Genomic DNA, 26,073 nt, shown 5'->3' on the forward strand with positions numbered 1-26,073 from the left:
GGTGGGCGTTAATGAGGGTGCAGGATAATGAGGGCACGGGGGAGTTAACAAGGATAGCAGGGCAAGGGTAATTAGGGCAGCAAGGGTGGGGGAGTTAATGATGACGGGGTGTGGGGGTTAATGAGGAAGCAGGGCAGTTAACAAGGACAGGAGGTGACAGGGCCCTGGGAAAAGCCCTCACACACACACACACACACACCTGTCACATGGGACAGGCCCTTGCACACACGTGTCACACGGGACAGGCCCTCACACATGCATGTCACATGGAACACGTCCTCACACACACGTCACACAGGACAGACCCTTGCACACACGTGTCGCAGGGGACAGGGCCTCACACATGCATGTCACCTGCCCAGACACCTGGGTCCACCTACACAGGCACCTCACCCCCACGGGTGACCCCCAACTGCCCCACAGCAACCTCAGAGCTGCCACAATTGCCTCCCACAACTGCCTCCCAGCAACCTCTAATTGCCCCAACTGCCCCTCAGCAAGCCCCAACTGCCCCAATTTTCCCTCAGCAACCCCCTAACTGCCCCAACTGCCCCCCAACAACCATTAATTGCCCCAACTGCCCCCCCAACAACTCCCAACTGCCCCCTAGGTCTCCCTTAGCAAACCCCTAACTGCCCCAACTGCCCCCCCGATGCCCATTAATTGCCCCAACTGCCCCCAGCAACCCCCAACTGCTGCAACTGGCCCACAACCTCCCCCCAGTAACCCCTAAGTGCCCCAACTGTCTCCAAATTGCACCCTATGACCCCTAACTGCCCCAACTACCCTCTGGTGACACCCCCCCCCCGCCTGGGACCCCTTGCCCAAGGCCTCTGCAGCCCCAAACACGCTTGAAGTCATAGCTCAGGAAAATAACTTTAATGTCTAGGGGGGCAGCCATGGGGCAGCCATAGGTCAGAGCATCCTCTGCACCAGCTCCAGCGCCTCCAGCACCTTGTGCAACTCCGCCTCAGTCTGTGCCAGCTGCCAGGAGACGGGCTGTGGGTCTGCCCCACAGCAACCCCCACAGGGTCCCCCTGCCCCATAGTGAGGCCCCATTCCTGGAAATCCCCCACAGAGACCCCCCCCCCCACAAACCTCACGGAAAGGCCACGCCCCACAGTGAGCCCTCCCCCCCGGAAGTCCCCCTGCCCCAGAGACTCCCCCCACCCCACTGAAAAGCCCTATCCCACAGCAAGCACCCACCCCTAAAAAAATTCCTCTGCCACAAAGACCCCCAGTCCCATAGCCACATTGGGGCCCACAGCAGCCCCTGTCCAGAGGGACCCCAGCCCCACTGAGACCATGAAACACCAGAGCTGTGCGAGCATTAGGGCAGCACAGGGAGAACCCACCCTGCGCCCAGCCTTGCAGCCCCCCAGCCCCTCCCAAGTGCCTCCCTGGGACCACCCAGCCCTACCCCGCAAGTGTTCTCCAGCCCCCTACCTTGGCAGCATCAGCCTCCTGCACAGCGGGGGGCACCTTGGCACCGTACTCGGGGGTGGCCCTGCGCTCCCGCAGCCGCTCCAGCTGCTGCGCCAGCTCCTCCCGGCGCCCCCCCAGCTTGGCCAGCTCCTTAGGGGCGTCAATGACGCCCTGCGCCATCCCATTAGCCCCAGATGCCGGGGTCCCAGACACTGCCCCCCCCACTGACCCCCGTCCCAGAAGGCTAGCTCCCTTTGCTGCCCCCCCAATCCCAGATGCCTGGGATGCTTCCCCCCTCCCCCCCCCCCCCCGCATCCTGGACACCTGGATGCCTCATGACCCCCCTCTGGACGCCTGGGTCTCTCCTCCCCCCCCCCATCCCATCCCATCCCATCCCAGACAACTGGGTTCCCCTACTGCCCCCCATCCCAGATGCCTGGAGCCCTCATTCCCTCCCAGCCTGGATGCCTAGGGCCCTTGTCCACCCCCACCCTATCCCACATGCCCGGGTCCCCTCTGTGGCCCCCACCATCCTGGATGCCTCAGCCTCCTATGCCCCCCCAACCCCGGACACCTGGGTCCCTCGCATTTCCATCCCGTCCTGGATGCCTGGTTCTCCCTGCTGCCCCCCATCCCGGATGCCTGGGTCCCTTGCGCCCAGATGCGGGGGCCCCACCTTGAGCAGCAGGTGGACGGTGCAGCGGTCGGAGGCAACAGCGACGGCGCAGCCGGGCGGCGGGCTCTCGCCAGGCTCCAGCACCCGCAGGGCGCCGCAGGATGCCAGGGTCCTGATGTAGCCGCTGCAGCTGTGGGCCCGTGCCGCCCACTCAGCTGCCGGGCACTGCAAGAAGCCTGCGGGGGACGGGGAGGTCACCAGGGCGGCAGGGCCCCGCTGACCCCCACCCAGCTTGGCTCCCTCAGCCCAGACGCCAGGGCCCTTCCACCTCCCCGCCAACAACCCCAGCCGGACGCCGGCACCCTCCGACCCCCGCCCTGGCCTGGCCGCAAGGGCCACCTACAGTCGGGCTTGCTGCGCGTGAGGTTGTAGTCAGCGCGGAGGGAGCGCAGGGTCCGGACGATGCCCAGGGCGAACTCCATGGTGGCCTCCAGCTCCAGGTTGCGCCAGCAGTACTGGGGGGGGGTGGGCAGGTCAAAGGGGACCCCAAATCCCTCCGGTATCCCACAACCCTCTGAGGGTTGTCCCCCTGTCCCCCAAGTCCCCCTGCCCCCAAACTCCCTCTGGGATCCCCAAAACCACGCTGAGACACCCCAGGGCTTTCCCAGATGCCCCAACTTACCCGTCAATGCCCTCAGGACCCCTCAGCCCCACCAATACCTCTGAGACCCCTCCCAGACTCCCCCAATACCCCTGGGACCACTGCAGGGCTCCCCATCACCCGCCAGGGGCCCCCAATACCCTGGACCCCCCAGGAGTCCCCTCATCACATCACAGACCCCTCCATCATCCCCCCAATAACCCTGGGACCCCCTCCAATACCCTGGGACCCCCCCAGCATCCCTCCTGTCAACCCCTGGGACCCTATGTCACCCCCCCGGACCCTCCCGTCACCCCCCAGGACCTCCCTGCTCCTCCCAACACCCCTGGGATCCCCCCAACCCCACCATCGCTCCCCCAGCCCTTCCTGACCCCCCCCATCCCTCCCACCACCCCCCAGGATCCCTTGTTGCCTCCTGGCACCTCCTGGGGGTCAGGGTAGGGGCAGACGCAGAGGCTAGGGGGGTCCCCTGGGGGGTCACGGCGCGGCAGCCGCTGCCACAGCTCCTCAGTGACGAAGGGCATGAAAGGAGCCAGGAGCCGCAGCCCCGCGTCCAGGCAGGTGTAGAGGGTGTCGCGGGCCGCCAGCGCCGCCGCCCCAGCGCCGTCACCGTCGCCGTCACCATCCCTGGTGCCATCACTGTCCCCGGCCTCGCGACCGCGTGCCAGCACCGGCTTCACACACTCCTGCGCACCGGCACATCACCACTCGGCACCGCATCCCCTCCCCGTGTCCCCTCCCCACGCCCTCGTGTCCCCAGACAGCCGCGTCCCCAGCTGCAGCTGTAGCCCCCACCACGTCCCCCTATGCCCCCTGTCCCGTGCCTTCCCGGATCCCCACATCGCCCCCGTACCAGGTAGACATCGCAGAGGTCGTAGAGCCAGAAGCCGTGGGCGGCCGACGTGGCGCCGGGGAAGTCATAGGCGCCCAGGGCCGCCCCGCACTGCTGCACCGCCAGGCTCAGGCGGCTCCGGATCCAGCCCTCCGCCAGCCCCACGGCGCCCCGTGGCTGCGCACACCACGCACCGGGGCTCAGGGGGGCCCAGCAGCCAGCCCCACGCTGCTACCGTGGGTCTGACCACCCCCCTGCCATGGGCCAGGGTCCCACCGAGGGCCTGGCTCTCTCCATGGGTCAGGATCCCCCCCATGGCTCAGGGCTGCTGTGGGTCACGTCCCCACCATGGTCCCTCTGTGGGCTCTGATCCTGCTGTGGGTTGCCCCCCACCCCAGGTTGCTCCCCCCATGGTCTGCTGTGGGTCAGCCCCCCATGGGTCTCTTCCCCCTAGGGGTCAGTCCCCACTGTGGGTCAGGATGCTGTGGGTTGCCCTCCCCCATGAGTTGGTCCCATCATGGGTTACTCCTCCCCATGCGTCAGTCCCACTGTGGGTCGTGCTCCTTGTGGGTCAGCCCCCTTCATGGGTCAGCCTGCTGTGGGTCAGTCTTGCCATGGGTCACTCCCCTCTGAGGGTTGCTCCCCCACCATAGGTCAGGGCACCATGGGGTGAGGATGCTCTGGGGCAGGTCCCCCCGGGTTGCACCTCCCTATGTGTCAGCTGTGCCACGGGGTCAGGTGCTGTGGGGCCAGTCCCCCTGTGGGGCAGGGTGTCATGGGGCAGGTCCCTCCATGGGTGGGGGTGCCGCAGGTCGCCCCACCCCCGTGGGGCAGTGCACTATGGGGTGGGTCCCCCCATGGGTTACTCCTTCCCGTGGGCAGGGCGCACCTGGAGGCTGGCAGGGGGCTGGTATGTGGGGCCCAGCGCCCGCAGCGTGAAGCGGGCTCCGTTCCACAGCTTGTTGCAGAAGTGTCGGTAGCCCAGCACCCGCCCCACGTCCAGGTTGATGTCGCGGCCTGCGGGCAGCACCGTGGGGCCGTCGTGGGGCCAGGGCCATGGGGCAATGTGAGGGGGCACCGGAGGTCACGCACTGTGGCCATGGGGCAGCAGTGGGTGGCTGCGGGGTGTGTGGGGTAGCTCTGGGGCAGCCAGAGGGAGCACAGGACGGCCCTAGGGCATGTGGTGGCTGTGGGACCACTGTGGGGTGCGCCAGGTGGCTGTGGGGCAGCTGCAGAGCAGCTGTGGGGTGCACAGGGTAGCCATGGGGCAGCCACAGGGTACATGGAGGGGCCGTTGGTCGGCCATGGGGCATACAGAGCAGTCATGGGGTATGCAGGGTGGCTGCGGGGCGCGCAGGGCAGCCATGGTGTGTGTAGGGGGGCTGTGGGGCAGTTGTGGGGCACACAGGGCGATTGTGGGGTGCACAGGGTAGCCGTGGGGCGGCTGTGGGGCACGCAGGGCAGTCGTCAGGCACACAGGGTGGCCCTGGGGCATGCAGGGTGGCCGTGGGGCAGCCATGGAGCATACAGGGCAGTTGTGGGGCATGCTAGGTGGCTGTGGGGCAGCCATGGGGCACACAGGGCAGCTATGGGGCACGCAGGGCGGCCGTGGGTCAAACCTTGGGCCGTGTAGGCGCAGAGGGCGAAGCGCAGGGCATCTGTCCCACATTCAGGGATTCCATTGGGGAAGTCGCTTTTCTGGGAGGTGACATGGGGCAGCCCCACAGCAGGGTCACACCACAGCAGGGGCAGCCCCTGCCCTCAGCCCCTCCATGGCTCCCCCACCCTGTGGCAGACCTACCAGCCCCCCATGATCCTCCAGAACCCCCTGCCAGCCCCACAGCGGACCTCAATCCAATGGTGGAGCTGCAGCCCCACGGTGCCCCCTTAGCATCGCCCAATCCCATGCTGACCCAAGCACCCCCATGGCACCCCCTCAACCCATGGCAGCCCTCCAGCATCACCCAGCCCCCCAGCAGCCCCTCACAGCCCCACAGCACCCTCCCAGCAGCCCTCCACCCTGTGGCAGCCCCCCAGTGCCCCCTGAATGTCCCAGCCCCCCAGCAGCCCCTCACAGTCCCCCAGCAGCCCTATGGCAACCCCCAGCTGCCCCCACCCTCCAGCAGCCCCCCAGTGCCCGCCAGACCTCTCAGCCCCCCAGCAGCCCCTCATGGCCCCCCAGCAGCCTGACAGCACCCCCCAATTGCCCCTCACCCTCCAGCAGCCCCCCGGTGCCCCCTCAGCAGCCCCTCATGCTCCCCTGGTAACCTTATAGTGCCCCCTAAGTTGTTCCTCACCCTCCGGCAGCCGCCCGGTGCCCCCCAGACCCCTCAGCCCCCCAGCAGCCCCTCATGCCCCCCCCGTCAGCCCTATAGCACCCCCCAGCCACCTCCGCCCTCCGGCAGCCTCCCAGCATTCCCCACGCTCCCCAGCCCCACCTGCCCTTGCCGCGCTCGCTCCAGCTCAGCGGGGTCCAGATTGCTGCTCTCCAGCTGTGCGTGCAGGCCCTGGGGACGGACAGGCAGAGGTGGGGCCCCCAACTGGGACCCTCAGCCTCCTCCAGCCCTCCCGGCCCCCCCCAGCCCCCCTGTACCCCATGTCCCCCCCAACCCTGCTGTCCCCTCTGCACCTCCCGTCTCCTGCCCCCCCGTGCCCCTCGCATCCCCTCAGTGACCCCCAGATGCCCCTCAGCGCCCTCCCGCCCACCTCCCCGTGCCCCCCCCGCACCCTCAGCCCCCCCACCTCGAGGGAGATACCACTGACGACATCCAGGGGGTCAATGACATTCCCTAGCGACTTGCTCATCTTGCGCCCATGGGCGTCACGCACCACAGCATGCAGGTAGACCTGGGGGGCACAGTGAGGTATAAGGGGGCACGGCGGGGGCATGGGGAGGGTACGGGGGTCCTAGACTGGCAGCTCGGGTCCCTGAGGGGCAGTCAGGGGTTCCGGGGGGGCAGTGGGGGGGCTCAGAGGACAGTCAGGGTCCCAGATGGCAGTTGGGGGGTCTCTGGGGGGCAGTGAGGGGGCAGCTAAGAGTCCTGGGAGGCAGTGGGGGCCCTGGGAGAGCTGAGGTGGTCCTGGGGTGCAGTTGCGGTCCAGGGGGCCAGAGGGTCCTGGAGGAGCAGTGGGGGTTCCAGGGGGCTGGGGAGCAGTGGAGGTCCTGGGGGCTGGGGAGGGTCCCAGGGGGCAGTGGAGCTCCTGTGGGGGGCAGTGGGGTGGTCCTGTGGGGCCAGGGGGTCCTGGGGGGCAGTGGGGGTCCCAGGGGGCTGGGGAGCAGTGGGGGTCCTGCGGGCTGGGGAGGGTCCAGGGGGCAGTGGAGGTCCAGGGGGGCAGCGGGGGTCCCAGGGTCCCAGGCCTCACCTCGCGGAACGGCAGCCTCCCGGTGAGCGCCAGCGCCAGCATCACCATGCGGGCGACCCAGAAGAAGAGGATGTCGTGGCCGGTCTCCAGCAGCGTCCCGGGGTAGAAAACCTCCAGGTCCTGGCTCTGCGGGCAGCACGCCATGTCCCTGGGGTGCCCAGCCCTGCCCGGACGCCGGAGGCCCCGGACACCAGGGTTTTCCTCCCACCCCCCACCCGGGTGTCGGGGCCCACACTCACGGGCTCGGGCCAGCCGAAGATGGAGAAGGGGAAGAGGCCGGAGGAGAACCAGGTGTCCAGGACGTCCTCGTCTGCAGGAGAGCCGGTCGGGGACAGCCAGTGCTCCCAGTACCCCCCAGTGCTCCCCTGCACCACCCCAACACTCCCCCAGTATCCCCCCAGTATTCCCCTACACCACCTCAGTGCTCCCAGTACCTCCCAGTGCTCCCCTGCACCACCCCAACACTCCCCCAGTATCCCCCCAGTGTTCCCCTACACCACCTCAGTGCTCCCAGTACCCCTCTGTGTTCTCCCAGTACTCTCCATCATTCCCCTGTACAACCCCAACATTCCCCCAGTACCCCCGCACCATTCCCAGTACCCGCAAAGCTCCCCTGGATATCCTCCAATAACCCCAGTGCCCTCCCCAGTGCTCCCAGTGTCCCTCTGATAATCCCAGTGCCCCTCCATTACCTCATTGTCCCCCTGCACTTCCCAGTGCCCCTCAGTGCTCCCAGTGCCCCCCAATAACCCCTGCACCCCCCATACCCCTCATTGCCCTCTGTGGCCCCAGTGCCCCTTCGGGCTCCCAGTGCCCTCCCAGTGCTCCCAGCACCCTCCCCATGCCCCTCCAGTATTCTATTACCCCATAGTGCCCCCCCCAGTGCCCCCCGGTGCTCCCGGCCCCACCTTGCCGCAGCTCGATGCTCTCCAGTGCCACCCCGAACGCGCGGGCGGCCTTGGCCCGGGCCTCGTCCTCGCTGCGGCCGCTCACCCAGTAGCGCCCGTCCTCGTCCTGCCCCACAGCATCAGCCCTGCGGCACGGCTCCGCAGCCTCCACTCAGCCCCACGGCTCCCACCCGGCCCCACGGCTCGCGCCCGGCCCCACGGCTCCCAGCCCTGCGGCCCCTACTCGGCCCCAGGGCCCCCACCTGGCCCTGTGGCCCCCAGCCCCGCCTGGTCCCACCGCTCCCACAGCTGCAGTCCTCTGGTGCCCGTTGAGCTCGCCAGTGCCCAGCCCAACTGCAGCCCTGTGGGACCCACCCAGCCCTACAGCTTTGCCTCCGTGGCTCCCTCCCAGCCACCCAGCGCACAGCCCCCCAGCACCCGCCTGGCCCCCGAGGCCCAAGAGCCCCTTGCTCAGGCTCCCAGCTGGGTCCCGCAGCCCCACAGACCACCCTGTCCCCCAGCGCCCGGCCTCCGCACCCGCCCCACCTCTCCGGGCGGCACGGCGGGGTCGTGCACAGTGACAAAGTACGCAGGGATGCGGTGGCCCCACCACAGCTGCCGCGAAATGCACCAGTCCCTATGGCGGGAGCATGGGGGGGGGCTTGTCAGTGGCTGCCCCATGGCACTGGGGGGCAGGCCTGGGGCTCCCCAGACGTCTGCCCACAGGGACTGGGTGGAGACGCAGCTGTGGGGCGGGGGCTTTGGGGAAGGGCCTGTGGGGTTCACTGCGTGTTGTCCATCCACTGGAACTGGGTGCGCGTATGTCTGTGGGGCAGAGGGTCCCAGGAGCCGTGGGCTGCAGCGTTATGGGGCAGGAGACTTCTGGGGACTGTAGGTGGCAGAGTCTAGGGGTCACGGGGCTGCAGGGTGCAGGGTCTGAGGGGGCTGTGGGGAGAGTGCTGTACGGCAGGGACTATGGGAAGGGTGCCACAGGGCAGCACGTGGGGGTCCTGGGTGCTGTGGCTATGGGGCAGGGGCAGTGGGGTGGGGTGGGGACTATGGCTGCAGGACTATGGGTTGGGGGGTCCTGGGGGCCATGGGCTACAAGATGGGCGGCATAGGGCTCACCGTATATTGTCCATCCACTGGAACCAGGTGCGCGCGTGGCTGTGGGGCAGGATGCGCAGGTCCCCCCGGCGCACGGCCTCGGCCGCCCCCCGCGCCAGCCCCTCGCAGCGCACGTACCACTGCGGCTTCAGCAGGGGCTCCACCACGTCCTTGGAGCGGCTGTGGGGGCGCAGTGAGACCCACGGCCACCCCACGGCCACCCACGGCCACCCCACGCCTCCCCGGTACCACTGCGGCTTCAGCAGCGGCTCCACCACGTCCTTGGAGCGGCTGTGGGGGCGCAGTGAGACCCACGGCCACCCCACGCCTACCCACGGCCACCCCACGCCTCCCCGGTACCACTGCGGCTTCAGCAGCGGCTCCACCACGTCCTTGGAGCGGCTGTGGGGGCGCAGTGAGACCCACGGCCACCCCACGGCCACCCACGGCCACCCCACGCCTCCCCGGTACCACTGCGGCTTCAGCAGCGGCTCCACCACGTCCTTGGAGCGGCTGTGGGGGCGCAGTGAGACCCATAGCGACCTGCAGCCACCCCACAGTGACCCACGGCCACCCCTGGAGACCCCCAGTGCCCCAGAGCCCCCCCACCTCTGCCACAAGCAACACTCCAGCCCCTGCCCACATGTTCCATGTCCCCCCACCATGTCCCCCCGTCCCCACGCCCCACCTGCAGATGGGCACCACCATGGGGTTCTCCTTGACGCCCCGGAAGAGCCCCCGCTGCTTCAGTGCCTCCAGCACGGCCGCCCGGGCCTCGAACCGCTGCATGCCCTGCGCCGCGCCGCCGCATCACTGAGGCGTCTTCGAGGTGTCACCACGTCCCCAGGGTGCCCCCCCCCTTGTCTCCAGGACCCCCAACCCCCAGTACCATCACCACCAGGTCCGTCAGGGCCTGGCCACCACCGGCGCAGCCCTGGTGCCCCCCAGCACCGGTCCCCAGGATGCCTCAGCCACCGTGCGCGGGGGGCCGTGTCCCTTATCCCTCCCACGTCTCCATGTCCCCCATGTCCCCATGTCCCTCCCGTGTCCCCACACCCCTATATCCTCCCCACCCCCCACCCTCCACATCCCTGTGCCCCTCCCATGCCCCCCCGTTTCCTGCATCCCCGTGCCCCCCCATGTCCTCCCGCCCCCCGCACGCACCAGGAAGGGGGGGGGCACGTTGACCAGCCGCCCCTCGTCGCTGAGCACGGTGACGCAGGGCAGCCCGTGCCGCTGCCCCACCTCGAAGTCGGTGGCGTCGTGGGCTGGGGTGATCTTCACCGCGCCTGGGGGTGGAGCCTCTGCAGCACCAGCCCCGCCCAGCCCCGCCTTCACCCAGGCCCCGCCCCACAACTCCAGCTTAGCCCCACCCATGACACCAAGCTCCGCCCACCCCAGGACCCCACCCCCAGCCTATCCCCCCCAGCTTAGCCTCGCCCCTGAGCCCCGCCCCACAGGAAGTCTACCCCGCAGCACCCCCACGCGCAGCCCCGCCCACCCCGCGGCCCCGCCCCCTACCGGTGCCGAAGGCGACGTCGACGAAGGCGTCGTGGACGATGGGGAGGCTCCGGCCCGTGAAGGGGTGACGGACGTGGCGCCCCCGCAGGTGCTGGGGGCAGCGCGTCACTGCCCCGCCCCAGGCCCCGCCCCCGCCCCGCCCCCCCTCGCCCCCCACCTTGCCAGGCTGGGCCACACCCCCGGGACCCTCCCCCACTGCACCCCAGGCCCCGCCCACATCAGGCCCCGCCCACCGAGCTCCACCCAGCAGCCCCGGCCCCGCCCCGGCCCCACCTCCGACACACCCCACCCCAGCAGGCCCCTCCCTCCCCAGTCAGCCCATCATGGGATAAGCTCCGCCCACCAAGCCCCGCCCCACGGGCAGCCCCACCCTGCCTCCGGAAGCCCCGCCCCCGCCCCGCCCACCTGGTAGCGGGGGTCATCAGGGTGCACGGCCACCGCCACGTCCCCCAGCATCGTCTCCAGCCGGGTTGTCGCCACGACGACCTCCTCCTCCCCTGGGGGGCGGGGTCAGCCTTCCACGGCCCCGCCCCCACGCCCTGGCCCCGCCCCCATCCCCATCCCATCCCTACGTCACCTCCCTGTCTCTGTGCTGGGTCCTCCCCGTCCCCGCGCCACGTCCCCCCGCCCCATCTCCATCCTGTCCTCCTGCCCCATCTCCACCCTGTCCCCGCGCCGCATCCCCCAGCTTGTCCCTGTCCCCGCACCCCATATCCCTCCCCGTCCCCGCGCCACGTCCCCTCCCCGTCCCCCCGCCCCATCTCCACCCTGTCCCCGTGCCGCATCCCCCAGCCCGTCCCCATCCCCACGCCCCATGTCCCTCCCTGCCCCCCCTGCCCCCTCTCCACCCTGTCCCCACGCCACGTCCCCCAGCCCATCCCTGTCCCCACGCCCCATGTCCCTCCCCGTCCCATGCCCCTGCATCCCTGTCCCCCTGCCCCTTCTCCATCCTGTCCCCATGCCATGTCCCCCACCCCATCCCTGTCCCCATGTCCCGTGCCACATCCCGTCCCCATCTCCATCCCCAACCCATCTACATGCCACATCTCATCCCCGTCCTGTGTCCCTCCTCGTCTCTGCCCTGTACAGCACCCCTCCCCATCCCAGACCCCACCCTGTCCCCATCCCCGTCCCTCCCGCTCCACCTCCACCCCCCGCCCGTGCCAAATGCCCTGTCCCTACCCTGGTCCTCCAGCACATAGGCAAAGGACACCAGGACGCCGAACTCCACCTTGGCCTCGTAGCCTGGCACCGACAGCAGCGTCCGCCCCCCCAGCTCCTTCTTGTCCACCTGCGACAGCCTCAGCCTGACCCGCCGGCCCACAGTGGCCCCACAGCTGCCCCTGCCCCACTGCCATCCTCGATGTCAGAGATGGCCGACTTGAGGGCACAGGAGCAGCTGGGCCCCATGTCACCGTGCCCCCCCCGTGTCCCCACCACATCCTGCATCCACCCACATCCCACCTCGATGTCAGAGATGGCCGACTTGAGGGCACAGGACCAGTTGACCAGGCGCTTGCTGCGGTAAATGAGCCCCTCGTCGTGCAGCCGCACAAAAGCCTCGCACACCGCGCGGGACAGTTTCTGCGCAGATCCGTCAGGGCCCCTGTAGACCCCTATAAACCCCCACACGCCCCACAACCCCCAGACACTCCAGGGACCCTGTTTAAAATCCCACTGACTGCTACAGAGACCGATGAGCCCTTATGGAGCCCTATGTGTCCCAAAAAGCCCCTAGACATCAGCAGCCCGCCCCCGACACTGTCTCGGTCCCCACAACCCCCTACAGATCCCACAGACCCCTATGGAGCCCCACCAGCCTCTGCAGAGCCCCCCCACGCTCGCCTGCAGACCCCTGCAGAGCACGGCAGCTCCCTGCAATCCCTACAGACCCTTGCAGGCTCCCTAAAGACTCCCACAGCCCCCCCGGCGCTGGCGCACGGCCCCCCACAGCCTGGCATCTCCCGCCCCAGGCCCCCTGCAGTGCTCCCCCGCAGTCCCCCCACTCACAGGGTCCATGGTGAAGCAGGCCCGGTCCCAGTCCATGGAGGTCCCCAGGCGCTTCAGCTGGTGGTAGATGCGGTCGCCCTTCCTGAGGAGAGAGTGTGGGTGCTGGGGGGGCGCTGGGGGTCAGTGGGGATGCTGGGGGGCAATGGGGGTGCTATGGGCTGGCAGCACCTACGGGTGACACACGCGCAACATGCAATAACACAGGGGACACATGAGCCAGAAGCAGGGAACATGGGAGACATGGGGGGGGGACACGGAATGACACGGGCGACTTGGGGGACACTCACTGTGGGGCCATGGGGTGGCCGTAAGGGAGACAGGGGGACACACAGGGGACATGTGAGACACGAGGGGACACGGGGGGACACTCACTCCTCCTTCCAGCGCCAGACCTCACGCAGGAAGGCCTCGCGCCCCAGCTGGTGCCGCGTCTGCCCCGACTCGCGCCAGAGCCGCCGCTCCACCACCACCTGGGTAGCGATGCCGGCATGGTCGCAGCCCGGGACCCACAGCGTCGTCGCCCCCCGCATGCGGTGCCTGCCGGGAACGTCCGCCATGGGGCAGAGGGACCACCGCCGCGCCGTGGGGCACAGGAATGCACCACAGGGCAGACGGACCCCCACCCCAGTGTGGGGCATGGGAACTGCACCATGCCATGGGGCAAGGAACACCCATGATGGGCTCTGTAAGATGGAGGGACCCCCCAGGAGGGGGTGCAGGGCCCCATGGGGACAGAGCACATGGGGCAGGGGGATCCCGGGGGCTCCATGGGGTAAGAGGGTCCTCTGAACTCCATGGAGTAGGGAGATCTAGGGTATCACAGGGAGTCTGGGGGATTGGAGGGGTCCCATGGGGTCCCCATGTTCTGCAGCATGTGGGGAGCATGTGCCATGGGGCAGGAGGGGTCCTGGGCTCCATGGGGCAGGGGCGGCCCACTGGGTCGGTGGGGTCCCTGAGGCTCCATGGGGTGGTGGGTTCCCAAGGTATCGCAGGGAGTCTGGGGGGCCCGTGGGATCCCTGGGGGTCCAGGAACACTGAGGGGCGGTGCTTTGGGATATGCCATGGGGCGGCCCCACGCAATGGGGCAGCACTGCGGGGCGCGCCATGGGGCTCACCAGCGGGCCAGGGCGTCCTGGATAGCGCCGGTGAGCGCGTGCCCGAGGTGCAGGGAGCCGGTGACGTTGGGCGGCGGGAGGCACATCATGAAGACGCCGCGAGGGTTGGACTGCGCCACGCTGGAGCGCTGCAGGAGCGGGCACACCGCCTCGCACGAGGGCCTCGCACGAGGCCTCGCCTCGCACGGGGCATGGCACAGGGGCATTGCACGAGGGCCTCGCACGAGGCCTCACCTCGCACGGGGCACAGGGGCACGGCACAGGGGCGTTGCACGAGGGCCTCGCACGAGGCCTCACCTCGCACGGGGCACAGGGGCACGGCACAGGGGCGTTGCACGAGGGCCTCGCACGAGGCCTCGCCTCGCACGGGGCACAGGGGCACTGCACAGGGGCCTCGCCTCGCACGGGGGCCTCACCTCATCTCGCATGGGGACACGGCATCGCACGGGGGCACTGCACGGAGGGCTTGGATGAAGGCATCACACAGCGGCTTTGCCTCACATGGGCCATTGCACGGGGCCTTACACGAGGGCACCACCTCGTGCAAGGGTCTTGCCTCGCCCACACAAGCCTTGCATGGGGCTTCGCACAGCACCCTGCCTCGCACCAGCCTCACACAGGGCATTGCTTTATACACGCACCTTGCACAGCGCATTGCCTTGCGCAGGGGCCTCGTGGGGCACTGTATGGGCTGCCACCTCCCGCAAGCCTCGCACGGGGCACTGCCTTGCACGCGTGCCTCACACAGGGCATGGCGTCGCACAGGGACTCGCATGAGGGCCCCGCACAGGGCAGGGCTGCACAGGGGCGCCCGCACGGCCCCAACTCACCCCGTACTCAGGCTTGAAGAAGCCCTGCTGCTCCCACCACGGGTACCAGGCCGCCTCCACGTAGCGCGGGCTGTACGACTCAGGCATGGGGCCGCTCACGTCTGCGGGGCCCCGTCAGCACTGCCCGCCCCCACCAGGCGCCTGCCACGGGGCCACCACATGCCTGCCACAGTGCCACCACGGGGCCCACCACGGGGCCCACCATGGGGCCGCCACACCCCCTGAGACCTACCATGGGACCTGCCAAGTGCCACGGGGCCACCACACACCCTGAGACCCACCATGGGACCTGCCAAGTGCCACGGGGCCACCACACACCCTGAGACCTACCATGGGACCCTGAGGTGCCACAGGACCCACCACATGACCCACCACACGCCAATGGACCTACCACACGCCATGAGACCCACCATGGGACAGGCCACAGGGCCACCATGTGCCACAGGACCCACCACGGGACCCAAGACAGGACCCACCATGCATCAAGGGACCATCACACAACCCACCGTGTGCCACGGGACCCACCATGAGACCTCCCCCACATGCCATGGGACCCACCATGCACCCACCATGGGACACCCCATGGGACCCACCAGGCACCACAGGACACGCCAGGTTGCCCCAGTCCAGGCCCCCCTTGCCCACCCTCTGGCTGCCCCCGGCATGGCCCCTCGCACCTTTCTTCTCCCCCGGGGGGGTCTCCCGCTCGTAGGTGATGACCCCCAGCTCCTTCCGCTCTTTCCGCTCCTTCTTCTCTGCCTTCGCTGCCTTCTGCGAGGTCAGACATGGGTGACGCCACACTGCGGGGCCACCCAGCCCGCCCTGGGGCCCAGCCCCAGTCCACTGTGGGGCCACCCAGCCCGCCATGGGGCCCAGTCCCACCCTGCCATAGGACCCAGCTTCAGCCTGCCATGGGGCCCAACCCCACCTCACCATGGGGTCACCTGGCCTACTGTGGGGCCTGGCCCTAGCCTGCTGTGGGACCACCCACACCTCCGTGGGGCCCAGCCCCAGCCCGCTGTGGGTCCGCCCCCACCCGACCACGGACTGGTCGGCACCCAGCCATGGGGGTCCAGCCCTACCTCCTGCTGCTGCTGCTGCTGGCTCTTCTCTTTCTTCTGTTGGAATTTCTCCATTTTCTCCCTCTTTTTTGCCTCCTTCTTCAGCTGTGAGGCGCTCTTGGCTGGGGGAGCAGTCTCTGGCCCCACAGTGCCTGGCCCCATGGCTGCAGGCTCCTCTGGGGGGCAGCAGGGTCAGGCGGCAGCCCACAGCCCCCCCACAATCCCCTGCTACTCCCTCCCATGGACCCCATGATCCCCCTGCCCTGCCCCACGGTCCCTTGCTGCCCCCCCAGGGCCCCCATGATCCCCACTGCAGCCCTCCCACCCTCCCCCCCAACACCCTCATGCCCCCGCAACCCCCCCTGCACAGCCCTGCACAACCCCGCCTGCTGCCCCCTGATCTCCCTGTGGCCCCCCTTGACCTCTCTCACGGCCCTGCTCACCTGGGGGGTCGGCGGTGGCCTCTCCAGACAGCACCACGGGCCCCAGCACAGCCCGGAAGTGGGGCTGCTGCACACAGGTGCGGAACCAGCGCAGTACATTGGGGAACGCGGCTCGAGCAGCTGGGCCCAGCACCTGCACGCACCAACACGGGCACTCATCGGCACAGCGTCACCCGTCCACACAGGGATGCAGGGACACTGAAACAGGCGCCTGTCGACACTGTGTCATGCATTGGCTTGGTGTTACCCATCGGCACGAGGACACGGGCACCCATCAGCACAAGGACATGGGGACACCAACTCGGGCATCTGTTGGCGCAGTGTCACCCACTGGTGCCGGGACATTGGCGCCCGTTGGCGCAGGGACACAGAGACACTGGGACCTGTTGGCACGGTGTCACCCGTTGGTGTGGGGACAGGGGAACACTGACACAGGCACCTATCGGCATAGGGACACAGGCACTCGCTGGCAAGGGGATACAGGAACACCAGCACCCGTTGGTACGGGCTCAGGGCAGACAGCAGAGTTATGGCTGGGCACGCACATGGAGCTGTGCCGGGACACACGGAGCCACCTGGGGATGCACAGGGACGTGCCAGGATGCCGTGTGCAGACACACAGAGCCGCACTAGGACACATGGAGCCGCGAGCAGGTGCATGGAGCTGTGCCAGGACACAGGGAGCTGTGCCAGGATGCCGTGTTCAGGCACACGGAGCCACATGAGGACACATGGTGCTGTTCTGGGATGTCGTGTGCAGTTGCACGGAGCCATGCCAGAACACACAAAGCCACATCGGGAATCCGTGTGCAGGGACATGGGGGGACGCACAGGAGGGGGGAACACGCAGCTCACATGCTGGAAGGGCAGCAGCAGGGCGCAGGTGACGGTGATGTCGGCCAGCGTCACACTCTCGCCCACCAGGAAGGTCCGAGGCCGCAGGTGGGAGTCCAACGCTGCCAACGCCCGCCGCAGCTCCGTGCGCGCCCGCTCCTCTGTCTGTCATGGGGGCCCAGGCATCTGGGTGGGCCCAGGTGCCTCCAGACCCCCAGTCCCCCATCCTCATCCCCCCTGGCTCTCCCCTGTCCCCGTTCCCCAGACTATTCCCAGAAAGTCACCTCCCTGGTGCCATCCCACCCCAGCCCAGTCCGAGTCCTCCCCCGTGCCTGTGCGGCACCGCGTCTCACCCCCAGCACTCACAGCCCTATCTTGGGCTCCCCCCCCAAGTTATGGTCCCTGTGGCCACCCCCCCCCCCTTCCTGCTCCAGGTCTCAGTCCTGGAGCCACCCTGACCCCGGTCCCCCCATCCCATCACCATCCGTCACCCCCATCCCAGTCCCTCCCCCCCAAGCCGGCCCCTCCAATTCCGGTCCGTCGTTCCCCCTCCAGCCCCCCCCAACGCTAACCCTAACGCTAACCCCGGCCCCCCTCCTCGTACCTCCCCGCCCGGCCGCCGCGCCGCCACGGCGGCGGCCGGGATCAGCTCGGCCTCGGCGAAGGCGACCCACTGGCGCACGAGCGCGGCGGCGGCGCCGCAGCCCAGCAGCGCGGGGGGGCTGAGGAAGAGCGCGGCGGCGCCGGGCCCCGCCAGCAGCCGCCCCGCCGGGGTGCGCAGCACCGGCAGCGCCCCGCGCCCCGGGCCCGCCGCCACTCGCTCCAGCTCCAGCGCCGGCGCCGCCGCGCCGTAGCGCGCCGCGATCAGCACCCGCTGCGCCGCCGCGTCCTCGGGCGGCGGCCGCAGGAAGAGCCGCGCCGCCGCCATGGCCCGGCCCGGGGCGCCGCGGCTACGGGAGGGGGGGCGGAGTGGCGGGGGCCGCGGGGGCCGCGGGGGCCGCGGGGGCCGCGGGGGCGGGGCCTGGAGCGGGGGTCGTCGGGCGGGGCCTGCGGGGCGCCGGGGTCCCGGGGCCGCCGCCGATACCTGCAGCCGCCGCGGGAGGAACCGCGTGGAGGCCGCGCGCACTGCGCATGTGCCCGGCCCGCGCATGCGGCCCCGCCCGCTGCCCCCGGATTGGTTGCGGGCGCCGCGCACGCAGGCGCAGTCAGCAGAGCGCGCCCTCCCCCTCCCTCCCCCCGACCATAGAGACGGGCGACGCAGCACGGCAGAGCGGCCCCCGCGGACCACAGAGTGGGTCAGGCGGCTCCTGGCGGCGCGGGTGGGGCGCGACACGGACACCCGGGTCCGCCGGGAACCGTTACCTCCCCCACTCGCCGGGCACAGGCGTCCGGGACCCCCCCATAGCCCAGCCCAGGGGCCCAAGAGTCCAGGACCCTCCCCATAGCCCCTGCCAGGGACCCAGGACTCTGGGACCCCCCCATCGAGGGACCCAAGCACCCAGGAGCCTCTGACCCCTGCCAGGGACCCAGGCACCTGGGAGCCCCTGCCCCTCTCCCCAAGGGACCCAGCTGTCCGAGGACACAACCACGACACAGAGCCAGGTCACGGTCCCCATCACCAGCGTTTATTGTGCCCTGCCCCCTCCAGATGCCTGGGCTCAGCCTCCTGCCCCTCCCCCCCAGACCCCCATGGTGCGGGGCAGGGGACAGTGGTGAACCCAGCTATCTGGGCAAGCAGAATAAGGCCTTGTGGAGGGATTTGGGCACTGGGGGGAGGTAGAGAAATGGGGGGAGGGAGCAGGAGCCCCCAGCGTGCAGGAGGTGCGTGGGGGGGGGGACGACGCTGACAGGCACCACCATCCGGGGGGTCCTGGCATCTGGGTTCACTGCTTCTGCTGCAGGGCCTCCTTGCGGGCAGCATCCTGGAGCAGCTGTGTGTCGACCTCGTCCGCCGGGAGCTGCACGTAGCGGACCACCGAGCCCCGGATGAAGCAGTTCTTCACTGATAGCTGTGGGAGATCCAGGCATCCAAGCATCACTGGGGGCCAGGGGCTCCAGCTTCCAGGGCACTCCAGTATCGGGCAGGCCTGGAGCACCGCAGCCAGCCCAGGGGCGAGGGAGGGGGGGCAGGCATCCAGGGGGCCCAGGTGTCAGGGCTTTACCATGTGCGGGTACTTCTCGGGGTCGGTGACGCTGATATCCGTCAGTTTGATATTCAGGTACTATGGGGACAAGGGGGGGGAGATCAAGACCCGGGAACCCTATGGGTCCTGACTCCCCCCCTCCATGGGTCCCCTCCACCCCACAGACCCCCTCGTGGGTCCCCACTACTCCATCACTCCATAGAGCCCCACGGGACCTGCTCTCCCCCCTCCCACAGGATCCCCTGGCCCCAGAGACCCTCCCCATGGGTCCTGCCCCCACCATGGATCCTGTCCTCCCCAGAAACCCGCTCCAGGTCCCACATCCCCCCGTGGGTCCTGCCCCCCACAGGCCCCCGTGGGCCCAAGTAGCCCCAGGTCCCATCTCACCACCTGGGAGCCAGCCCCCCTGCCCCCCTCTTGCCCTGGCCTCACTCACCTGGTCCACAGAGTGCAGCGTCCCACAGATGCTGCCGGAGAGAGAGTCACCTGGACGCCGGGGCCCCCGTGGGGGGAGGGGAGGTCCCGGATGCCGGGGCCCCAGACGCCGGGGCCCCCAGGAGGAGGGGAAAGGGGAAGTGCCGAGGGGGCCCTCACCTGAGGTCATTCTTCAGCTCTACCACGACGTCTTTGCCCACCAGGGACTTGAAGAAGGAGTAGAAAAGCTGCGGCGACACAGACACGGGGGTCACGCGGGGCCGCCGCTGCCCCGCCCCGCTGACCCTCGCGGCCGCCGCTGCCCCCCGAGACCCGCCCCAGCCCCAGCCCCAGCCCCGGCCCCGCTGACCCTCGCGGCCGCCGCTGCCCTCCGAGACCGGCCCCGGCCCCGGCCCCGGCCCCGGCCCCGGCCCCGGCCCCGGCCCCGGCCCCGGCCCCGGCCCCGGCCCCGGCCCCGGCCCCGGCCCCGGCCCCGGCCCCGGCCCCGGCCCCGGCCCCACTGACCATCGCGGCCGCCGCTGCCCCACGCGCCAGGAAAACCCGCCAGACTCCGCCCCCTTCCGCCGCGCGCGGCCCGCCGCGCCGGCCCCGCCCCCTAATGGGCGGGGATCTCGCTATGGACACGCCCCGTGGCGTGTCCATCACCTTGGCCACGCCCCCGAGGGTGGCGCGCGCGCGCACGCGCAGACACGCACGCACGCACGCCGCGGCCGCGGCCCGGGCGCGCCCGGGGCACCCGGCCAGGCCGCCTCCGCCCGCAGGCCCCGGCGTCCGGGGGGCCCCGGCGTCCGGCCGCGCCCCCGCCCCCGCGGCCCGGGCGGGGCCGGCGCGAGCGCCCGGGAGCGCGGGGAGGGGAGGGACGGGGAGGGAGAGGACACGGGGACGCGGGGATGGGGGGGACGAGGACACGGGGGACGCGGGGATGGGGGGGACACGGGGACGGGGGGGGATGGGAGGGACGAGGGGATGGGAGGGACACGGGGACGGGGGGAAACAGGCACTGGGGGGTCACGAGGTCACAGGGACAGGACGGTGCTCGCAGCCGGATGCCCCCCCCCCCGGGTGCCGAAGCTCCAGCCCCCTCCTTGTGTCCGCTGTGCTCCTGAGCCCCTCGGCCCTACAGCCCCACGTCCTGTGTCCCTGCCCCTCATGTCCCCCCGGGTCCCTATGCCCCCACATCTCCCCATCCATGTGCCCATGTCCCCCCATCCCCCTGGGTTCCTGGGTCCCCCAGGTCCCTCATGTTCCCAAATCCCCGCGTCCCCTGTCCCATGTCCATGTGTTCCTATGTCCCCGTGTTCCCTGTCCCCCCTTGTCCCCATCCCTTGTGTCCTGCCCCTATGTCCCATGTCCCTGTCCCCCCATGTCCCTGTCCCCCCATCCCCCGTGTCCTATCTCCATGTCTTCTGTCCCCGTCCCCCTGTGTCCCCCTCTCCATCCCTCATGTCCCCATGTTCCATGCCCCATCCCTGTGTCCCCATGTCCCCTGTCCCCCCATGTCCCATCCCGCCATGTTCTGTGTCCCATCCCCTTCCCCCATGTCCCTATCCCTCATGTCCTGTCCCCTCATGTCCTGTCCCCTCATGTCCCCATGTTCTGTGTCCCATCCCTGTCCCCCCATGTCCCCTGTCCCCATCCCCCGCACCTCTATGTCCCTATCCCCCATGTCCCATCCCCCTGTGTCCCATGTTCCCGTGTCCCCATGTCCCGTGTCCCGTCCCTGTGTCCCATCCCCCGTGCAGCAGCCGCACACCCACAGCTGGGCTGGGACTGGGACCGGACCGGCTGAACCGGCCCCGCGGCCCCATGACCCCCCCGCCCCCCCGCTGGGATTTAAGGGCAGCTGCAGGGCCCCACGGCATCGGCACGGCGAGAGCCTGCGGTGAGCCCCTGTGCTGGGGATATGGGGACAGGAACGGAGGGGGGCAGGAACTGGGGAGGGAGATGAGGACAGGGACTGGAGAGGGGGACGGGAGAGGGGGCGGGGATGGGGGGTGGGTGGGGACAGAGGGGATGGACGGGGATGTGGATGGGGGGCATGGGACAGGGACAGGGATGGGGGGACACAGGTGGATATGGGCGCAGGGACGCAGGATGGGACAGGGATAGACAGGGGGACAGGGGCTGGGGGCAGGTGGCATGCGGACTCAAGGGGACATGGGGGGACATGGAGAGGAGACAGGGGACTCAGGGGGACACCGGGCTGGAGCTGGCCAAGGGGAAGGGGGCGAGGGGACCTGTGGATGGGCTGGGGCCGGCTGCAGGTGGGTGCGGGATGCTTGCGTGCATGATGTGTGTGTGCAGCCACATACAGGCGTGTGCATGTGTGGGGGCTGGTGCATGTGTGGGCAGCTGTGTGCATGCATGTGCAGGTGTGCACAGGCGTGAGTACGTGTGTGTGTTCACATGCAGCCATGTGCAGGTGCATGTGCAGGGGTGTGTGTAGGTGCATGTGCAGGTGCATGCACAGCCATGTGCAGGCATGTGTAGGTGCGTGTGCATGCGTGCACAGCCGTGTGCAGGCATGCATAGTGACGGTGCCACGGCAGGAGCTCGCAGCGATGTGCCAGGGCTGCCAGTGCCTGATGAACCTGCTCCGCTGGGGCTGGGGCGTCCTGCAGGGCCTCTGGAGGGGCCACAAGGGTGAGTACGCGCCTGGGGGGGGCTGGACGCCTGGCCCGGGGGGGGGCTGGATGCCTGGGCTCCACTTCCCGCCCACGGCCACCCCACCGTCCGGCTGAGCTGCGGCCACGGTGGAGCAGGACGGGCTCCACGCTGGGGCATGGGGCTGGGGTCACTGTCAGGGGTCACAGCTGGGGGTCAGGGTTGGGGTCACAGTTGGGGGTTGGGGTCATGGTCAGAGTCAGGGTCTTGTTTTTGGGTCAGGGTTGGGGTCAGAGCTGAGGTCAGAGGTCGGCTGGGGTGACCCCGCACTCCCTTGCAGCGGGGCCACCGCCGCCGCCCGAGCGGACGACGCTGGTGCGCAGCAAGGACGACTGAACCGGGCCGGAGCCGAGCCAGAGCCGGGCCAGAGCCGCCCCTGCCCCACGGGCAGAATAAACGCCTCCACCCACTACTGTCTCTGTCCTTGCAGTGCAGCCCCCCACCCCCCACCCCGTGGACCCAGGTGTCTTGGCGGCTGCGACATCCGCCTCTGTCTCTGCCCTGTGGGGTCCAGGCATCCAGGACACGGAACTGCGGGACCAGGGTGTGGGAGGGGAGCGGACCCTGCGCCCCAGACGCCTGGGCCCCGCGGCCAGCCCGGGCGCAGCCATCTGGCCCCAGTGGGCCTGCTGTTCCCTGAGCCTCAATGGGCCGCTACCTGCTGGCAGCCATGGCCGGGTGGGGCCCTGGTGTCCCGGGGGCCCAGGCGTCCGAGCCCCAGCGCCCCCTTCCCCAAGGCCGCTTGGGTGCCTGCATCGCTGCGGGAGGCAAGGGGGGGTCGCAAGAGTGCGGGTGACTTGCCAGGAGGCTTCAGAGCAGCAACCAGAGCCACTGGAGCAGCTGCCCCACTGTCTTGCCCCACACACCCTGCCCCACCGCCCTTTGCCCTGCCCCACCCATCCTGCCCTGCCCCACACCCTGCCTCACACATCCTGCCCCTATACCCCACCTCCACCTGTTCCCCGCCCTGCCCCACACATCCTGCCCCACATCCTGTCCCATCACCCTGCCGTATGTCCTGTCTCACTGCCCCCATCCTGCCCCTCACATCCTGCCCCACATCCTGTCCCACCACCCCCTGCCCTGCTCTACCACCCTGCCCTATGCTGGGATCCTCCTTGCTGAGGTGGTGACCCAAGAGCTGACCTACTTTTGCCTTATTTAAGGAAATAAGAGGCGCTTAGGATGCTGCAATAAAAGCCATTACCATGCTTGGGGGGGGGGGGGGAAATCTGCCTTTGCCCAGCTTGGGGAACCACCATTAAAGCTTGGGGGTAAAAAGCCCTAAAGCGAGAATCTGCCAGCAATGCTGGTGGTTTAGTGCACTCACGGGATACGGTTCTGCGAGCCGGCAGCTTGTGGAGCAGCAGCACAGCCCACTTGGTGACTGCAGTGATACCATTTTAAGGAAACAGGTAAGTGCAGAAGGGTCTGGGCGGGGGGGGGGTGTTCAAACAGGACAGGAAATAGCAAGGAACATTTGTGCAGGTTTATAGTACTCCTTTTATTAATTGAATGCCCTGTGATACAAAGGAAAGCTGCAGCAAGGGAGACGCAGCAGTCAGCTTCCTTAGAGAAAGTGCCCCATCGTGAGCTTCAAGGGTTTCTCTATGTTTGGGCAGACACTGGTGAACGGCAGCTTCCTTCTAACGCCGGGTAAGCAGAAAGTTGTGGCTCGAAGGCGAATGCCTGGCAGCAGGGCTTGCTCATGTGCTTGTTGCACATGCTCACATTTGAATGGTGGCTAAAACCAAGCCTACAGACAGCAACTCTAACCTGGCTGTGGCATGTCTTCCTGTTCTGATGCACTTCTAAACGAAGGGGAAACTACCTAAGATGTGGGCAAAACTCCTTGGCTTCTCCGTACTGTTTTAATGCTCATGGGTATTTTGGTGTTCCTTGCTTAAAGCTAAGGGTTTGGACTTTTTCACTCGAGGTTTATGTAGTTTGTTGCTGAGGGTCTCTCACGCCGCGGTTGTGGTTTCTCACTTTATTTTGTGGGGCTCAGTCTTTATCAGGCACAGTTCACAGGTCCCTCATTTAGCGATCAGGGTGAGGATTGAAAATGCAATCTCATCCCGAGACTTTACAGCCTCAGAAACCATTTGGGTGCCAAGATGTGCAGTTCGTCACTTCAGGTTCAGGGCTTAGGGCTTCCTGATGAGGGAAAAATCCGTAAATAATAAACTGTAAGCCCTGAAGCCCGAGCAGTGGGCTGCAAGCCCTCCTTCGGCGTTTGCCATCTTCCCCTGTGCTAGCGCTCCGCTCTGCGCGCCGAGCTGAGGCCTGGGTTTGATACGGTGCAGGCCCACCACGCGGACACTGGCGACGTGCGGCGGGCGAGCCGAGAGCCGTGCGAGCGTTCCTCGGGGCTCTGGTCTGGGGTAGAGCGGAAGCGCGGGCAGGCGAGCTCAGGTGTTGTCCTCTCCGATTCTCAGAGCTGAATCCTATCCCCGAAGGAAAAAGCAGAAGGGGCAGGCTGTCGGCTACGCAGACGCCTGCCGCCTCGGGGGCTGCGGCGGGAGCTGACCCTTCCCCGACGGACGGGCGGACGGTCGGACAGACGGACGCTGGTGTGGCGATGACTCTTCAGGTGTCACGGGGTAAGGGGAAGCGTGCCGGCACCGAGCTCCGTGGCAGGCTCGCTCCCAGGTGGCGTTCCTGCCCAGTAAAACAATAAACAGCCGCTTTATTCTTTGCGGTCGCGTCTGTGGTTCCGGACGCCCCCCTGCCTGAAGATGACGCCCAGGGGAGAAGGTTACACGTTGTGCGCCCGGGGCTGGGAGCCGGTGCCCGAGCCCCTTGCGCTTTGGAGTGCCTGCAGTTCCCAGGGGACGCGGTGCTGTTCCCGGGGCTGTGGGGAGTTGCCCTGGCGTGGCCTGGACCCTCAGGGCTCTTGGGGGTGGTTCCCATCGTCGTGGGGGCAGCCGGGGCCCCCCCCTCCAGGGCTGTGCGAGGGCACCGGCCTGCTCCCTGGCCTGTCGGGGCCGGGGCCCGCGTGCCCGGAGCTGGGAGAGTGGCGGGCGTCCGCGGGGCCGCGGAGAGCCTGCAGGCGCCGGTGCCGTCACAGAATCACGGAACGGGTAAGGTTGGAAGGGACCTCTGGGGATCGCCTAGTCCAACCTCCCTGCTCAAGCAGGGTCACCTAGAGCACATTAGACAGGATCGCACCCAGGCGGGTTTTGAATATCTCCGGAGAAGGAGACTCCGCCACCTCTCTGGGCAACCCGTTCCAGTGCTCCGTCACTCTCACGGGAAAGAAATCCTTCCTTGCATTCAGGCGCAACTTCCTGTGGTTCGGCTTGTGCCCGTCGCCTCTAGTCCTTTCGCGTGGGAGAACTGGAAAGAGTTTAGCCCCATCCCCTTGCCACCCTGCCTTCAGATACTGATAGATTTTGATAAGATCCCCCCTCAGTCTTCCCCAGGCTAAGAGCCTCTTGTCGAGGCTGAGTCAGCCGCGCTGAGCCCTGTGACGTGCCTTACGGCCCCTTCGGTGTGCCCCGAGGCCCTTTGTCTGTGTGTTGGTTTGCCCGGGAGCCCTGCGTTTGCCCTCTGATGCCCTCAGGAGCCTTCAGTTCACATTTTGGCTTGCCCCCACGGCCGCCGTGCGCCTCGGAGCCCTGCGCTCGCTCTGCAGCGCGCGACAAAGTTCTCTGTTTTGTCGCAGAGCTTTCTGGGTGTGCCCCAGGGCCCTCCTTTTGCCTTTTGGTGCTCCCAGAATCACCCTGTTTGCTCTGTCTTTGCATTGTAATATACATACATACATAAAATGTGTGTGTGCGCGCGCGCACACACACACACACACCCCCCGTTTGTTGCACCTGCAGCTCTCAATTTGTTTCCTTGTGCCCTGAATGTCCCCTTTTGCTCCCTGTGCACTCCAGGGTTCCCTGTTGAGCTTTCAGGAAGCTGCTCTCAGAAGCCGGGGGGGGGGCCTCTGCCCTCTGCTGCCCTGGCAGTCCCAGCTGTCCCTGATGGCCTGCAGCTCTGGGCACTGTGGCTGGGACAAGTCCCAGGTGGGGCCTGTTTGGCTGATTGCAAGGGTAGGAAGTGGGTACATGCTGTCAGCTGGGTCTGCATTTGGAAGTTCATGTCAGTGTTGGTCCAGGACAATGGAGCTGCTGC

At 68.3% G+C, this 26,073-nt stretch overlaps 3 protein-coding genes and 1 long non-coding RNA gene across 6 annotated transcripts; 2 read left to right on the forward strand and 2 right to left on the reverse strand.

The window, feature by feature from the left end:
• Positions 1–864: 864 nt before the first annotated feature.
• LOC134152848 (valine--tRNA ligase-like) lies at positions 865–17,399 on the reverse strand. 3 transcript variants are annotated; one of them, XM_062598541.1, is made up of 30 exons: positions 17,310–17,399; positions 16,793–16,870; positions 15,872–16,004; positions 15,450–15,604; positions 15,045–15,138; positions 14,368–14,468; positions 13,538–13,665; positions 12,795–12,959; positions 12,423–12,504; positions 11,877–11,996; positions 11,595–11,703; positions 10,818–10,909; positions 10,413–10,503; positions 10,056–10,180; positions 9,580–9,683; positions 8,913–9,071; positions 8,331–8,421; positions 7,806–7,911; positions 7,137–7,207; positions 6,898–7,023; positions 6,277–6,381; positions 5,973–6,041; positions 5,154–5,232; positions 4,424–4,551; positions 3,556–3,711; positions 3,125–3,388; positions 2,445–2,556; positions 2,102–2,277; positions 1,447–1,596; positions 865–984 (listed from the first exon to the last, which is right to left on the reverse strand). In XM_062598541.1, exons 4-30 carry the CDS (start codon positions 15,588–15,590, stop codon positions 916–918), a joined length of 3,213 nt encoding a protein of 1,070 aa, XP_062454525.1. In that variant the 5' UTR covers positions 15,591–15,604; positions 15,872–16,004; positions 16,793–16,870; positions 17,310–17,399; the 3' UTR covers positions 865–915. The 3 variants fall into 3 exon arrangements, with proteins under 3 accessions (XP_062454525.1, XP_062454524.1, XP_062454526.1); XM_062598540.1 differs by having other exon boundaries at positions 16,727–16,870; XM_062598542.1 differs by lacking the exons at positions 14,368–14,468; positions 15,045–15,138; positions 15,450–15,604; ... (1 more) ...; positions 16,793–16,870; positions 17,310–17,399 and adding an exon at positions 13,954–14,268.
• Positions 17,400–18,308: 909 nt separating this feature from the next.
• LSM2 (LSM2 homolog, U6 small nuclear RNA and mRNA degradation associated) lies at positions 18,309–19,863 on the reverse strand. The gene is made up of 5 exons (XM_062598543.1): positions 19,789–19,863; positions 19,444–19,511; positions 19,286–19,316; positions 18,868–18,927; positions 18,309–18,714 (listed from the first exon to the last, which is right to left on the reverse strand). The coding sequence occupies exons 1-5, from the start codon at positions 19,789–19,791 to the stop codon at positions 18,589–18,591; spliced, it is 288 nt and encodes a 95-aa protein (XP_062454527.1). The 5' UTR covers positions 19,792–19,863; the 3' UTR covers positions 18,309–18,588.
• Positions 19,864–20,216: 353 nt separating this feature from the next.
• Positions 20,217–23,121, forward strand: LOC134152847 (uncharacterized). Its single transcript, XM_062598539.1, has 4 exons — positions 20,217–21,166; positions 21,834–21,927; positions 22,229–22,411; positions 23,115–23,121. Exons 1-4 carry the CDS (start codon positions 20,251–20,253, stop codon positions 23,119–23,121), a joined length of 1,200 nt encoding a protein of 399 aa, XP_062454523.1. The 5' UTR covers positions 20,217–20,250.
• A 295-nt stretch (positions 23,122–23,416) lies between these two features.
• On the forward strand, positions 23,417–24,646 carry LOC134152855 (uncharacterized). Its single transcript, XR_009961084.1, has 2 exons — positions 23,417–23,604; positions 24,387–24,646. It is a non-coding gene; the product is annotated as an uncharacterized LOC134152855 (long non-coding RNA).
• The last annotated feature ends 1,427 nt before the right edge of the window (positions 24,647–26,073 follow it).

Source organism: Rhea pennata, chromosome 34 (assembly GCF_028389875.1).
Source record: "Rhea pennata isolate bPtePen1 chromosome 34, bPtePen1.pri, whole genome shotgun sequence".
In the NCBI taxonomy this organism is placed as follows: domain Eukaryota; kingdom Metazoa; phylum Chordata; class Aves; order Rheiformes; family Rheidae; genus Rhea; species Rhea pennata.

What these genes read in the sequence shown, in the direction of transcription:
- LOC134152847 (XM_062598539.1), top strand. Translation starts at nt 20,251, where the DNA reads ATGGGAGGGACACGGGGACGGGGGGAAACAGGCACTGGGGGGTCACGA. An exon ending in CGGCACGGCGAGAGCCTGCG is followed by an intron (nt 21,167 to 21,833) that starts GTGAGCCCCTGT and finishes GTGCCACGGCAG; the next exon opens with GAGCTCGCAGCGATGTGCCA. An exon ending in CCTCTGGAGGGGCCACAAGG is followed by an intron (nt 21,928 to 22,228) that starts GTGAGTACGCGC and finishes ACTCCCTTGCAG; the next exon opens with CGGGGCCACCGCCGCCGCCC.
- LOC134152848 (XM_062598541.1), bottom strand. Translation starts at nt 15,590, where the DNA reads ATGGGGCCAGGCACTGTGGGGCCAGAGACTGCTCCCCCAGCCAAGAGC. An exon ending in CCGCCGTGCCGCCCGGAGAG is followed by an intron (nt 7,912 to 8,330) that starts GTGGGGCGGGTG and finishes GCTGTGGGGCAG; the next exon opens with GACGAGGACGGGCGCTACTG. An exon ending in AGGAGGCTGATGCTGCCAAG is followed by an intron (nt 985 to 1,446) that starts GTAGGGGGCTGG and finishes GTCTCCTGGCAG; the next exon opens with CTGGCACAGACTGAGGCGGA.
- LSM2 (XM_062598543.1), bottom strand. An exon ending in CGCTGCACTCTGTGGACCAG is followed by an intron (nt 18,928 to 19,285) that starts GTGAGTGAGGCC and finishes TTGTCCCCATAG; the next exon opens with TACCTGAATATCAAACTGAC. An exon ending in CCGAGAAGTACCCGCACATG is followed by an intron (nt 18,715 to 18,867) that starts GTAAAGCCCTGA and finishes GATCTCCCACAG; the next exon opens with CTATCAGTGAAGAACTGCTT.